Genomic DNA, 15,279 nt, shown 5'->3' with positions numbered 1-15,279 from the left:
ATGTTGAAAAATATTTAAAAGCTGTTTTAAGTTATATATGATAAAATATTTTTATCCGTGCAGGTTTTTTATTTATAGCCAAACGGAGATTGTTTCTGAACCACCCTGATAATAAGTTGTGATTTAACAAGGTCAGATATTAATTTGAATTCAAATGAAAGTAAACAGTAAATTAAAAGATTAATGCTTTTTAAATTTCAAAATTATTATTTTTTTTTTAATTATTACAAATGAATTTTATAATAAAGAAACATTTTCTAAATTTTGATTTCTAAAGAATATTAAAAGCTGTAAAAATTATAACTTTGCTTTGAAATTGGCTGAAATTTTTCAAAAATATTTATAAATATATGTAATTTTTGGTTGTTTAATGGTCATATAGAAAAAATTGGATGATGTTGGGAACAAACATTGAAAGAATAAACTAAGTTGTAGATTTTGCGACATGTGCTGGTTGACTACTAATTAGACTGTTTCAAAGAATAATGAATAGAAGAACTTTGTGTTTTATGGATTTATCATTTATACAAACTTCTTGTTATATTGAAGTTAGTTTTTCCATTCATTAATATTTATTTTTAAAAATTATTTTATTTTATCTTTCAGATTGCAACATGTTTTGTTGGCATGATGACATTTTTGTTAATTTCTTATACATTTCATTGTACATGGGTAACTTCTGAAGCATACAGTTCTCCAAGTATTGTACTGTCTGCTCGAACACATGATGGATCTCAGATTATATTCGATGACTTCAGGGAAGCTTATTATTGGTTACGGATGAATACTCCTGAGGTATGTATTATTATTACTGTTACTTTTTATTACAACATTTTCTTTTAATCTGCTATAAACAAGTTGTAACAAATTCTGATTGTAAAAGTATGTTAACTATTGATATTTTAGATTTGAATGTTAAACCCACTGGGTTGGTCTAGTGGTGAACGCGTCTCTTTGCGTTCACCACTAGAAGTCGTTCCAGTGTTCAAGCTCTAATAAAGTCAGTTATTTTTACATGGATTTGAATACTAGATCGTGGTTACCAGTGTTCTTTGGTGGTTGGGTTTCAATTAACCTCACATCTCAGGAATGGTCAAATTGAGACTGTACAAGACTACACTTCATTTACACTCATACATAACTTTAAATTTTAATTATTCACAAAAATAAAATTTTTAATTTTTAAAGTATTAATTTTTAATGAATAAAAAAATTGAACTTACTATTATTGGGATTTACAAAACACTGTACTAAGACTATGCTGCTTCGGTTGCTCTCTCAAGTTTTTCAAAAAAGACAGTTACAATAACTCAACACACCAAAAAATGTTACTAACAGCAATGAATAAAAATATACATTTTTTATAAAAATAAAATAAAAGACAAACAATAAACACATTTTACTTTGAACACCCATAATTAGTCTACTTGAATTTGTAGAACCACTATTACTTACCTGCTTGTTCATATCAGAATTTTACAAAATATCTTATTAATACTTGTACTGTTAAGGAATTGGCCAATCCAAAATTAATTCTAATTATAATTTTGAACATAATTTGTCATTATAACATGTTACATTTTTAATATTTTTTTTTTGTAATTAATTTTTTTTTAAATAGTCTACGGATAAGCAATTTTCTAATGGATCAATGAAATGTTTTAATGGAGAGGCCTTTAATATTAGTTTCTCTTACTTGTATAAAACATAGATTGTAAATCTCAAAAACAGTTTTACTTTAGCATAGTCACTGCACTCAACTCACCATGACAAATTCCAACATGTAACTGCATCTTACTGATGGTCTCACCGGTTTAGCCCCACCATCATTTCTCAGAATTACACAGTCTGTGTGTGTACGTATATGCACACTAACGCAACACTTTCTGTGGGAAAAGTTCTTTTATTTGCAAGCATGATGTCATACAACGATAAAATTTTATTTTGAGAAACAATTTGTGATAAATAATGAATCATGCCGCATTATCCACAATCTGTCTTTGAATAAATCAATTTAACTTTTGCATTTAAAAATCGTCTGATTTATTTTATAGATCATTAAGAAATTTATAAAATAAAATGTAAAAAATACAAATAAATTAACCAATTTAATTAAGCCTTATGAGCTTAATTTAGGTCAAAATTTATAATGGTTACAAATGAGGGTGTAAATTGAAGTCAGTTGTGAAAGCTAAAAAAGTTATACATTCTAATTATCGTTAACTATTGAGATAACTGATAAACTAATCATCTCAAAAACTTCTGATGTGAAATTCAGTCTGATATTTGGAAGTTAAAATGATGCATGCTTCATGATCATAATGCATCCATGCACATATTATTATTATTCTGTCAGTGTTTCGTGAAATAGAAAACATGCATTTCATAATCTCCTTATTCACTTTAGCAGCAATGGGCTTTTTTATTCCGCAAATTAAAATCTTGTTGGAAGCCAATATCTTGAGTCAGTTACCTCTATAAAGGAAAATTTGGTGCTCGGTATCCTGAATGAAGTATTTTATACTTCATTCAGGATACCGTTTAATTGTTTCAAAGAATACAAGAAATGCTAAGAGGTATATTCAAAGCTGCTGCTATAAAGGCAATCAAGTATTCCATACAGGAACAAAAGTAATCTAAGGTTAAGGTATATTGGTTAAAATAAAGAAAACCTTAAAAATAACATATTTTATTTTTTAGGTAGGGTTTCAGAAAAATTTTGCCCTGATTTGTCCTCACAGGATTCAAGTGAATCCTGTGAATTCAAATGAAATATTTAATATATCATATAAAAAAAGGGTAATAAGAGAAGAATTTGTGATGAATTTTCATTGCCATTGAAATTATGCAAAACAAACCAATATAAAACAAGAGAGAATCCAATGGATTTTAGTCCACCCAAGTTCAACTATTGTGTTAGCAATGAGTTTAAGAACATTTTGAGTAATTAAATTTTTTTTTCCATTTAATTATTATTTTAAGTTGTTAATTTAGATTAGGCAATTGTTTTGCAACTTCAGAAAAAATTTTGGTTAAAATCTCTTTCAATTCTGTCATGTTTTGGCTTTAAATTAAAGTCAAATTTCTTAAACCTCTATTTATTTTAGTTGACTTTTCTTAGATAAATTCTCTCAGAACTATATTTTCTTTAGATTTTACCAATTTTTTTAAAAGTATTGTTTCCATAATTTTTTGGATTTACTCATATAATTTTCTTAGAAAGTTTTTGTGATATAGTTGTGGGATCTTTCTTCTTTTCATAATCATATAGAACCATCACTTTTGCTTATCAGTCTTATCTGAAGAATTTTGTTAATTCTCATTTTGCTGTTTGTGCAGAAAGTAAAGCAAAATTTTTTCTAGCAATTACTTGGGAATCTTCATTCTCAAGTAATTGCTAGAAAAATTTCCTGGACGTATATTTTTTTTGAAATTTTTTATAACATATACTGCAGTTATTTTTTTTTCTTTGTGAGATACTCACTCTCTCTGTACATATATTTATACTAGCACCCCCTCGCGGCTTCGCCTGCACTATATGGTTACTTATATTTCTCATTGCAGTTGTGGGTAGTTTAGTTAGGGCTCATTTCGCTCCTCTGGACCTCTCTGTTTTTATTAAACTCATGCTGGTGAGAATAATAATGATAAATTAAAATTAAAGCCTATTTTAATAGTTCTATTTATAAAAGCTATCAGTATATTGTAATTTCTTCACAGCAACAGTTTTGTCATTACGTTAACTTTGACTGATCTAAGAATGTGGGTTTTAGAACAGTTGGTCTCCATCTTAAAAATATTACCTATAACTGGTTACTTTTTGTGTGGGTAAAAATGTATTTTCCCCAGTTCTTATCGTTACTCGACAAACACCGGTAGTAAGTGACCATACTTTGTTTATCTTTCTTTTTTTTTTACGTCAACCAGAGGCAGATACAGCCAGTCGCATCATATATGTAGTAACAGGACTATGTTGTTTACAGTGTTGATTACCTAAAAACTAATTTCTTGATTTTTGAAATTTCAAGTTTAATGGGTTGGATGAAAGGGTTTGGATGGATTTTGAATTATTTTTGAAACCGGCTATTTTTTAAAATTTCTCTAACAAATGAAGATATCAACTTGATTTTTGGTATGTGTAATCTTCATGTGAATATCTAAAAATTAATTTCTAGATTTTTAAAACACTATTACCTGTGCTGGTAACAGTGGCTGAACTGTACACCATCGCAGGCCTTAAAAAAATTAAAAATTCAAAAAACTCCGAAAATTGTTTTTGAATATTTATCTGAAGAGTATTTGCAAGCCCAAATTTAGTGAATATCATTGTTTGAAGTATAGTGGGAATGGGGAAAATTTTGTAAGCATTGTTCAAATTTTTTTTATCTTTCTTCACCACTTTCAAGGTATTATTTTAAAAAAATTCTAGAAATTGGGTTTTAGATATTTACATGAAAATTATTCGTCCAAAAAATCAAGTTGCTATCTTCATTTGTTAGCAAGAAATTCAAAAAAATAGTCTGGTTTCAAAAAAATTCAAAATCCATTTTAACCCTTTAAACTCAGAATTTCAAAAAATATAGAAATTAGTTTTTTGGATATAATTTTGTAGATACTAGTTTTTAGAAATAATTTTAGATATTACATGAAGATTAGACATAAAAAATCAAGTTGCTATCTTAATTTGTTACCGAGAAATTAAAAGAATATTAAATTTCATTGTTACTCCATTTTAACCCTTTAAACTCTGAATTTAAAAAAAAACCTTTCTGATTGTGCCCTTACACCATAAGAAGAATACGTCCACAAATTTTCATCATTTATCTTCAGTAGTTTTTGTTGGGTGTTGTTAAATCAGTCAGTCGTTCTTTTATATACAGGTGGAGCAGAGGAAAGGAAACGGTTTTTTTTTTAAACCGCTAGTACTCAGCGGCAAGTTGGGGTATTGACCTTCAGCAGCATCTGGCGGACAGCTCAGATTACACAGTTTCAGTCGCTATGGAGCATTGGAGTGTAGAACATTGCATGTATGCTGTCTAGCAGTTTTTTTTTAGAAATAATGATTCTGTGGTCATGGTTCAACATCTTTTCTGTTGAAATTTTAATGTCCAACATCAAGGTGCAATTCCAGATCAAAACACCATACTCCAATGGGTTGAGGCATTTAGAAGTACTGGATTTGTGATGAAAAAAAAGCCACCTGGCCTTCCCTGTTCAGTCCGAATTCTGGAAAACAAACAGAGTGGGAAGGGCAGTTCTTGCTAGTCCAAAATGATCTGCAAGGCGACAGGCTGTAGTGCTAGATACGTCACGTTCCCTTTACTTCATCACAGCTTGGTGATCTCAAATTTTACCTATACAAAATAATGATCATCCAGCAGCTAACTGAAAAGATTTTGTGCCTCATTCTTACGGAAGATGCAACTTCCTAATAATGATGAGTGATGAAGTACATTTGCATCTGGATGGCTATGTTAATGTACAGAAGTGTTGGTACTGGGCTTTGGAGAATCCACATGAACTACACCAAAAACCTCTCCACAGCTCAAAAGTAACAGTGTGGTACATACACACTTCAAGATAAGGATTGTTGGCCCTTACTTTTTTGAGGAGAGGAACCACAGTTACAGTTACATCAGTGTGGTACATTGACATGTTAAACAACTTGTGCCCAGAACTGGAAAGGCATCTGGTGAAAATGAGAGAAATGTGGCTCCAACAGGATGGTGCCGCAGCTCACATGACGAGAGCTCGATTGAAGTGTTTCAACAAATGTTTTTTGGACATGTCATTTCATGATTTGGTGATCATTTCTTGGCCCCCATGCTCTCCTGATCTATAGATTAGTGACTTCTTTTTGTGGGGCTACCTCATATCAAGAGTGTACGTGAACAAACCACACACAATTGAAAACCTGAAAATTTCCATTTGTCAAGAAATTGAAGCTGTGTCAAATGAAATGTTGGAGAAAGCCATGCAGAGCTTTGAGGAGAGGCTCTGAATTTGCATCCAACAAGAAGTATGTTATCTTACTGACATATTTTCTAAACCTAATTAAGGTATGTTATTTCAAAAATGCAATAAGAATATTATTGAATGTAAAACTTTAGTGAAAAACATGCGTTACCTCTGCTCCTCCCATTATATACATATACCCACAAATGGTTTTTCTAAATTTATTATTAAAAGTGTATGTGGTTTGTACTATACCCAGTAGGTATTTCATCAAATTGTGATTTCTGTACAATGTCAGAATACAAAGCAATCTCTCTGAGCAAGCCCATAGGCAGATTTACTGCTCCAACAAGCTTTACCTATTAAGTAAGTACTCTAATGGTTGTTACTGAGCAGTGCTGATGGAGTTAATGCAATAGTCGCACCACATCCTATGATATTTATCCAGAGAACTATACTCATTTTTGTAATCTACTGTAACCATAAAATGCAAGCAGTAGCACTTATTTTACGTACAGTCTATTCCAAAAAACTGTTATGAATGTAAAATTTGTGTATCAATTTAAATTTATTTAAGACTAAATATAATACAAAGATTTGAGATTGGGTACGCCTACTAGATCTTAGTTAACTACACAGCACTATTTTCACATCTTAAACTAAATTAATATTAGGCTTCCTGCAAAAAACAAAGTATAAAATAAGAAGTATAAATATTAAAATTCTCAGGAATAGAGTTCCCTTGTTAGTCAACACGGTCAGTTTGCATTTACCCATGCATCAGCTAATATAACCCAGTACATAAGTTGTTAAATAAACTTGGATTTTTCTTTGTATGATATTTACATTACAGATATATTTCAAAACATTTAACAGATTTGTACCATATTTGTGTTCATCTTACGAGACAGTACACTACCATTTGTGTTATTTATCTCTTTATAATTAAGTACATAGTTATTTTCTTAAGTTTAATTTGCTTCTATAGATTGTTTACACTATTAGTATTTAATTATTTTGTTTGTAGGATGCTCGTGTTATGTCATGGTGGGATTATGGTTATCAGATAACAGCTATGGCCAATCGAACAATATTAGTCGATAATAATACATGGAATAATACACATATATCTAGAGTAGGTCAAGCGATGGCTTCAACGGAAGACAAAGCATATCAGATAATGCAGGAACTGGATGTGGATTATGTTCTTGTTATATTTGGTGGTGTTGTAGGTTATTCTTCAGATGGTCAGTATTTTTTTATTTTTTAATTATTGTTTCAACTATTTATTTTATTTAACAATATACTTACTGCCTTAGAGAACTTTGGAAATACTATAAACTTATTCAATTAGATATAATCTCTTTTGTGGGTTAATTTCTTTCCTCTAAAACCTCCTGTTTCTAATCCATTGTCATTTGGTTTTTCTGATCACTTTAGGAATTGTGTCAATTAACTGTATTCCAGCTGTAAAACTATGTAGATACCTTTTAAAAAATAGCAGTGGAGCTCTATTTGATGGCATTTATCCAGGGATGGAGATACATGTCTGGTTCTTTTTCAGAATAAGCTAAACCGATGACTAAAGTACTTATTTGTTGTAATACTTGTCAGCATAGTATAGCTTAGTTTTCAATAATTTACCTTGTCTGAAATTATAACAGTTTTAAATCTGATATATTTTGCTGATTTTCAGTTGTTCTATTTTATGGTGTAATTTTTTTGAGTAATGTAATAAAGTCTAAAAATTGTATTAATGAAAAAATGAATTTTTTTTTTTAATAATATTTAAGATAATGTATGAGAATTTAGTCAGTTTTTAAGAATTTGAATATAGTATGATTCATGAAGAATGTATCAAAATTTTAGGATATGTTCTACTGGTAAAAATAAAGAAGAAAGTTTATATAAACGTAGATTTGGAAACACTTTGTTAGCAAGTGTTACCTGAAAGATTTTGCCTTGATATCTCTGCATCTTCTGCAGTTGAGGTTGCCCAGCAGGTTTTGCATCCTGGCTTATGCTGACGATGGGTCCTGCTGGTTGAAGAATGTTTGCAGAGGGAGGTTGCGTTCCAAGCCACCCAAATGTGCAAGATACTTGAGCTGTGGGGTCATCAACACCAGATGATGTTCAGCTCAGAGAAGAGCATGATTACGCTCCTCAAAGGTCATTTTGCATCAAACCCATGTTTCAATGCCAGGCCAGCGTATTAAGTATGTTCAGGTTCAGAAGTACCTCGGGGTGTTTCTTGATGAGAGATTGAAACTGATAGATTGGTTTGCATCTGACTGACATAACCAACATAACCGTGTTATGTTGCTTAGAGATCAGCAGAGTTGACTTCAGATAAAGTTCGGGAAATTGAACAACATGGCAATGCTTTATGGTAGGCCAGATGGGATGAGGTGGTGAGTGGAAATTATATGCAGATCTCTTTCCAGATATTGTTGGTTTGCAGGGTGCCTCTTGGGAAAACCTGAACAGGTATGTGACAATTTCTTTCTGGGCTTGGTGCCTTCAGGGACAGACTGCAGCGATTTGGCCTGGTGGATTTGGTATGTGTTCGCAATGTGGACATCTGGCTGACGCCTTCCATATGGTGTATGAAGGCACTAAATATGATTTAATGTGCATGGAGACTATTTGTCGGCTCCATATCGTCAATGTTGGAACTCTGTGTGAATTGGAGAAACCAGGCTGAATGAACGATTGTAGAAAATTTTCTTGTTTATTTGGCAAGGGGATGTAGGGTTTTCCCTGGATCTGCCCTGTTGTTGTTTTGTTTTAATATTTACCTGTTTTATGTTTTTGTGATTTGTTTTTGTTCTACATTTTGTTTTTAGTTGTTTTACTGCATGTTGAACTCACCTTATATGCTCTCGGGTAGTTAGGTCAGTTTCTTCAGGTATTGTCAAATCAATCAGTCTTGTTCAAGACTTGATGTGCTTTATTTGCTATGAGTTCTTTAGGTAGTATTACAACTATACAACGTGTTTTTTATCTGGCACTTCACAGATTAAGTCAATCAAACCCATGTTGATGAAAGTACGAACAGTCATAAGTGCAGCAAACACATGCAGTACTGAACTGCACCAGCTAATACACAGCCAGTGATGCAACTATGATAAGACAGATTGAAATGTAATTACTATGACAGATGGCAAAAATTAGCAGTTTAATATTGTGTATTAAGTAGTGGATAAGTAATTATAAAAATAAGTGAACAAAGAATAGTATGCCATAATTAGATTTATTCATTTTTTCTTTCAGATATAAATAAATTTTTATGGATGGTTCGTATCGGAGGTTCAACAGAATATGGTCGCCATATTAAAGAGAGTGATTATTATTCACCCAGTGGTGAATTTAGAGTTGATAAGGAAGGTTCTCCAACATTATTAAATTGTCTTATGTATAAAATGTGCTACTATCGTTTTGGACAAGTCTATTCAGAGGGTGGTATGTATTCTCATTATCATTGTTATTAAATTACCTTTTTTAACAAGATATTTTTTCTGATTTATTAAAAATGTTGTTTATTTTATTTCTTTACCTCAAAAAATGTAAAAATGTTGATCTACATTATTGTCCTGTAAGATTAATATTTAAAAGTCTGTACAATAAGCATCATTATGAAATTATTTAAGAAGATAAAATCACTTATGGAAGAATCAGAATAGATGATTCTGTTACTCTTGATGACTAAAGAAGTGACATGAAAAACCTTCTAACATTTGATTTAAACTGTTCAATCTACTTATTTACACAGTTAATACACTTTTTACCAGTGTTTTAATACCCATGAGTGATTTCAGCTGGTTTTTCACCTTCAGAAAATAAAAATGTTATTATAGTATATTATTCTTCCATAGTTTTGTTTCAACCCAACCTGACATTTTGAAATAAATGAATGAGGTTATATGAGGGATATTCAATAATTAACAAGACAGATTGATATAGAGAAAAAACAATTTATTCATTGGCAATAGGACATTTTTAAACAAATTAAAATCAGACAGGCAGGGTCTGGGCTGTAAGAAGGATGTGGCAACACCTCCCAACCCATCTCAAGCATTATTCCCTTTCTCTGAGTGATGTGGGGACACGTGTTGTCAAGCAAGAGATCACACCTTTTGAGAGAACGCCCTGATGTTTTCATTTTATCACGGGTCTCACTTTCTGTTGGAAAATGTTACAGTAATACTCTAAATGTTCACGGTACATTTTTCTTCTAAACTGTCACTAAAATTGAGCCTTGTGAGTCCCAGAAGATGGTCAACATCACTTTACCGGTTGACATATAAGTTTTGAATTTTTTTGGTGGGCAGATCTGGATGTTTCTACTCAAGACTTTGCCATTTGGATTCAGGCTCGAAATGGTGTATCCACATTTCATCACAGGTTATTATAGAATCTAGAATACCTTATACTTCAAACCTTTCTTTGAGTTCAGAACAAATGCGAATCTGGATGTCTTTATGGGCTTGAGTCAACTGTCTTGAAACCCATCTTGAACACATTTTATGATTATTCAGCACGTCATGAATGATTGAATGCGTAGTGCCAACACTAATTACACAAACTAGCAATCTGGGAAATTTTGACTCTCCTGTCTGCAAATAATTATGCGATTTTGCAGTGCGGCAGTTGAAACTTCAAATGATGTTCCAGAGTGATAGAGATCAGTCACACTTGTTCTGTCCAAATTAAATGATTCAACCCACTTATACACATTACAGCAGTTTAAACACTTTTCACTATACAGTTTCAACATTCCTGAGTAAATTTCTGCCGGTTTCACACCTGGTAGTAAAAATCCTATCACTGAACATTACTCTTCCGGCATAACGTTTCAAGCAGAGCTGACATTCTGAAATGAACAAAAGAGGTTGTGTTTAGATTAATTTTGATCGAACAGCTGATTAAATGTGTTCTCAAGGTTGTCGCCAACTTGAGCCTCAAAACGTTTCATTATCATTGAATGAACCATTTTTTCTCTACATCAGTTTATCTTGTTAATTATTGAATGTCCCTCGTAATAATGGAAATTCCTTTTGAACAGCTGATATTTTCTGTTTCCGGTTTGTGAACTTTAACATCAGACAGTTTCAGTTTCTCTATTAAATAGGTTTTTCTGCTGTTGCCATTCCTCTCTAAAATTATTGAACAACCCTTGCATACTGTTTAAAAATAAAACATATCTCTCAGGTTATGGCATTTTTTATAAACCTGATATGTTGTAAACAATGTCAGTGTTTTATTAAAAGTGGTGTTTGTACAATGGACATTGACAGGGTTAAATTTGTTAATAAAATGGAATAGATGATGTACCGTAAAGTAGTTGTCATAACTGCACTGTAATTTTGTTTTATTTGACAGGTAAACCACCTGGATATGATAGAGTAAGAGGTGCTGAAATTGGTAATAAGGATTTTGAATTGGATGTATTAGAAGAAGCTTATACAACTGAACATTGGTTGGTTCGTATCTATAAAGTAAAACCATTAAGAAACAGAGGCATCTGACGAGAATAATTATCATATTAAACATGTTAAATTACTGCCTCCACGGTTACATTATTGTCATCGTCATTCATCACCATTGCCATTTTCTTTTTCATGATGGTCATTTTTAATTATTAATTGTACAAGTCTTCTTTATTGTTAGTCATTATTATAAATAATTTAAATTAATGGATTTTTTAAAAGTTCGATTTTTAAAGTACTATATTAAATTTTTTTTCTCTAATGTTAATATATAACAAAAATGGTACTTCAGAGAACAAAAAATATTAGATCAAACTATATGCGAACAATCACTGATATGTTTATATATTTAATAAATGTTAATTAATAGTTTTATGTTATGATTTATAGGAAACATTAATAGGTAATAAGTTTGGATTTTATCGGAACAGATATTTAAGATGTGACATATTGGTTTTCTGTTTATTTAAAAGAAATCATTTCTCTAAAGGTTATGACATTCTTTATAAATCTGATATGTTGTAAACACTAATGACAGTTTGGTTTTTGTACAGTGGTCATTGACAGGGTTAAATTTTTAAATATGTTAATACATTAAATATACTGAAAAGTATTTGTTAAAATTGCATTGTAATTCTGTTTTATTCGATAGGTAAACCACCTGGATATATATATATTGTAATATGCCAGTACTTTTTTTAAGGATAATATGCCAGTACTATTATTTCTTTGACAGCCAATTTTTTCTTTGTATTATATTAATAATATTGTTGTTATAATTATTATTTCCTTGTGGTGGTTCACCCATTAGAATATAGTCTTGCTGATCTCTAAAAATTATTTTTTATAATGTTTTTATTTTTAAGTAATGTATTAGTTAGCTAAATAATATCTTTCTGATTATTAATAGAATGTTGTGCCATGAACAGAAAGTGTTGTCTCTCGATTATCTTTCTTTGCCTTGCTTGTGATGATGTATATAATCAGCTGCCAGTTGATCCCTAACCAAACCAATTGCAGATTTGTTTTAAACATTTTTAGTTTGTGCATTAAAATTTTTGTTTTTCGGTAATATTTTCACTATATTATCAGAAAATAATTCATAGATGTACTTTTTCTTTTAGCTGTAACAAAATTGAATAAGTATGCCATGATATTAAATGAATCCAAATTCATTGTTTGTATTTTTTAAATAGCATCAACTGCTATTATCATTTTAATGCTCAAGATAGAAAGAAAGTGTAAGTTATAGTTTTTAAGTTTACCTTAGATGAAATAAATGTGTTGCATTACCATTTTATATTTATAAAATGTTCCCTGGAAAAGCTATAAAATGAATGGAAATAGGGCTTACAGACTGGCAGTTGCACAAAAATAATATATTCCATATTATAAATGTGGAATTGAAAACTGGACCTTTTGGTTTAACTAGTAAAAAGAAAAATCACTGCTCTCTGAGTTATAAAAGTGATCAATTTTTTTAATGCTTTATTTAGTAAATGTAGGGTTAATTTTTATCCTGTAAGTGTATGTTATAAAATTTTGTCAATGTGTCCTTGACATGTTGATTTCTTCTATGCAAAAAATTAAAGATAGTTTTTTATCTTCTAAGAGATATAAAGTAAAATCTTTTAAATCCAAAGATTTTCTCACCTACAGGTAACTGTATTTGAATGTGCATGAATATGTTGGTTCTAAATACCAAATTTTTTTTAAAAAAATGTTATAAATTTATAAACATATTTTTTAAAAATCACCAAATTCAATTTCAAAATCTGAGCATACAACATTTTACTAAAAGCAAAATAAATTTTTTAAAAATTCATAAATTATACAAAAAGACAAACCAAGAGAATACCCTCCCCCCCCCCATAGTATATGTTTTTATCAAGGATGCGAAAGGGGGAAAAAGCACATAAAAACTTTTGTATTGTAGATAAAACTGTAACTAACTCTCTAAAACTATTATATGGGCAATCGGTGTAGTTTTCATGTCAATTGTATCCAAAATTACAATGCTGTAGTGCATTGTAGCAAATTTGATTTATTGATGCTGTCAGTTGTACGAGAAACATCATGTCATGGAACCAACAAATAACAAGGGTTAATCTTAATTACGTAATCCATTAATTCAAACTTCTATTTTAATTAGTTTGTGTTAATTTTATCTTTTTTTTTGTATTGTATAACTTAAAATTTTATATTGCCTGGCACCTTGTCTCATGATTGGCTGTACTTTTATTTACATTACAGTATCCAAATTACTAAGAATAGTTTCTGTAGTCCCCAGTAGATATATATAAGAAAAAAATACTATATGTATAATATTTTTTCTAACAGTAGGTTTATTTAAGAGCTACCTTTGTGTTATTATTATTATTATTATTAGGCTGATGACATATAGATGTTTGGATTATATCCGTTACAACAAATATCTATGTGGATGTTTATCTTAAACATCACACATACACTGTTTAATCAAACATTGACTAATTTTTATCAGGTTTTTTCTATTACTAAAAAAAAAAAAAAAAAAAAAAAAAAAAACTTCTCAAAATATATTAATCTTAGTACTAATATTACTTACTGTATAATGTAATGGTATGCATAAATCTTTGTGATGTGAAAAAGACAATATCCATTCCAACATGTACTAAAAATTGCAAATATTTTTTGGGTTTTACTACCGAATAATGTTAATGTGTACTGTATATCACAATTCACTTTATGACAGATATTATATGTTGGTGCATCTCCAGCCTTATTGTTTGGTTTTTCTCTCTACCTTCATTTATAATTGAAAAATTGAATTAACGAAATGTAAATATACTGAACAAAACTTATATTAAATTGACATATTTGTATAAAATATATTAGATAGTTTACAGATATAGAAAGAACTGTTATTATTAAATAATAATTAACTTAATAAGTAGTATATGTACAAAATTATCATAATGACTGTTTCTCAAACAAACTAAAAAACAAATATTTTCAGAAATTTTTAAATTTGTTCATTATTTCAACTTGTTATATTGAATTTTGTTGTTTTTGTAATTCTTTTTTTTTTATATTTATGTATGAATGTTTTCCTCATATTGCATTTTGATTATAGTATTTATGAAATAAAGCAATGGTTTTTTTTAGAAATATTGTTTTTTATCCAGTTTAATTTGTTTAAACCTGATTGTTTTGATTTTAGTTTAATTCTTTTGTTGTTAAGTAATTTTTTAATCATTTAATTTTTAAAATTATGAAAAAACTGCAAAATATTGCATGATTTACCAGCATGCGCCAATCAAGTATAACATTTATGAAAGTAATGAAAAAATTACTTCTCATTTTGGGTCTGGAATGTAATATAGGTGCCAAAGCTCTTCCTTTCTTTTGCTGTTTAGCCTCTGGTTACCTTTCAGATGATACTTCAGAGGAAGATAGGTATGAGTGTAATTGAAATGTACTCTTGTACAGTCTCAGTTCGACCATTCCTGAGATATGTGGTTAATTGAAACCCAACCACCAAACAACGCCGGTATCCATGATCTAGTATCTAGTAAAAGTTTTTTTTTGTATTCAGTCATTTGACTGCTTTGATGCAGCTCCAAGATTTCCTATGTAGTGCTAGTTGTTTCATTTCGGTATACCCCCTACATCCTACATCCCTAACAATTTGTTTTACATATTCCAAACGTTGCCTGCCTCCACAATTTTTTCCTTCTGCCTGCCCCTCCAACATTAAAGCGACTATTCCAGGATGTCTTAATATGTGGTCTGTCTTCTCTTTTAACTATATTTTTCCTAATGCTTCTTTCTTCATCAATTTGCCACAGCATAT

The 15,279-nt window shown here is 30.3% G+C and overlaps 1 protein-coding gene across 2 annotated transcripts in view; it reads left to right on the top strand.

The window, feature by feature from the left end:
• The window catches only part of Stt3A (catalytic subunit 3A of the oligosaccharyltransferase complex), a 47,116-nt gene extending 32,522 nt beyond the window's left edge, over positions 1–14,594 (top strand). For both annotated transcript variants that reach the window (XM_075380757.1, XM_075380758.1), the window contains exons 11-14: positions 607–795; positions 6,983–7,202; positions 9,229–9,417; positions 11,338–14,594. In XM_075380757.1, coding sequence (XP_075236872.1) covers positions 607–795; positions 6,983–7,202; positions 9,229–9,417; positions 11,338–11,483 — 744 coding nt within the window. In that variant the 3' untranslated portion in view covers positions 11,484–14,594. The remainder of the gene's footprint in view (positions 1–606; positions 796–6,982; positions 7,203–9,228; positions 9,418–11,337) is intronic.
• Positions 14,595–15,279: the final 685 nt, after the last annotated feature.

This window comes from Lycorma delicatula, chromosome 12 (assembly GCF_047948215.1).
Source record: "Lycorma delicatula isolate Av1 chromosome 12, ASM4794821v1, whole genome shotgun sequence".
Taxonomy (NCBI): Eukaryota; Metazoa; Arthropoda; class Insecta; order Hemiptera; family Fulgoridae; genus Lycorma; species Lycorma delicatula.
Note: the sequence above shows the minus strand (reverse complement) of the source record. Positions and strands in the feature narration are given on the sequence as shown.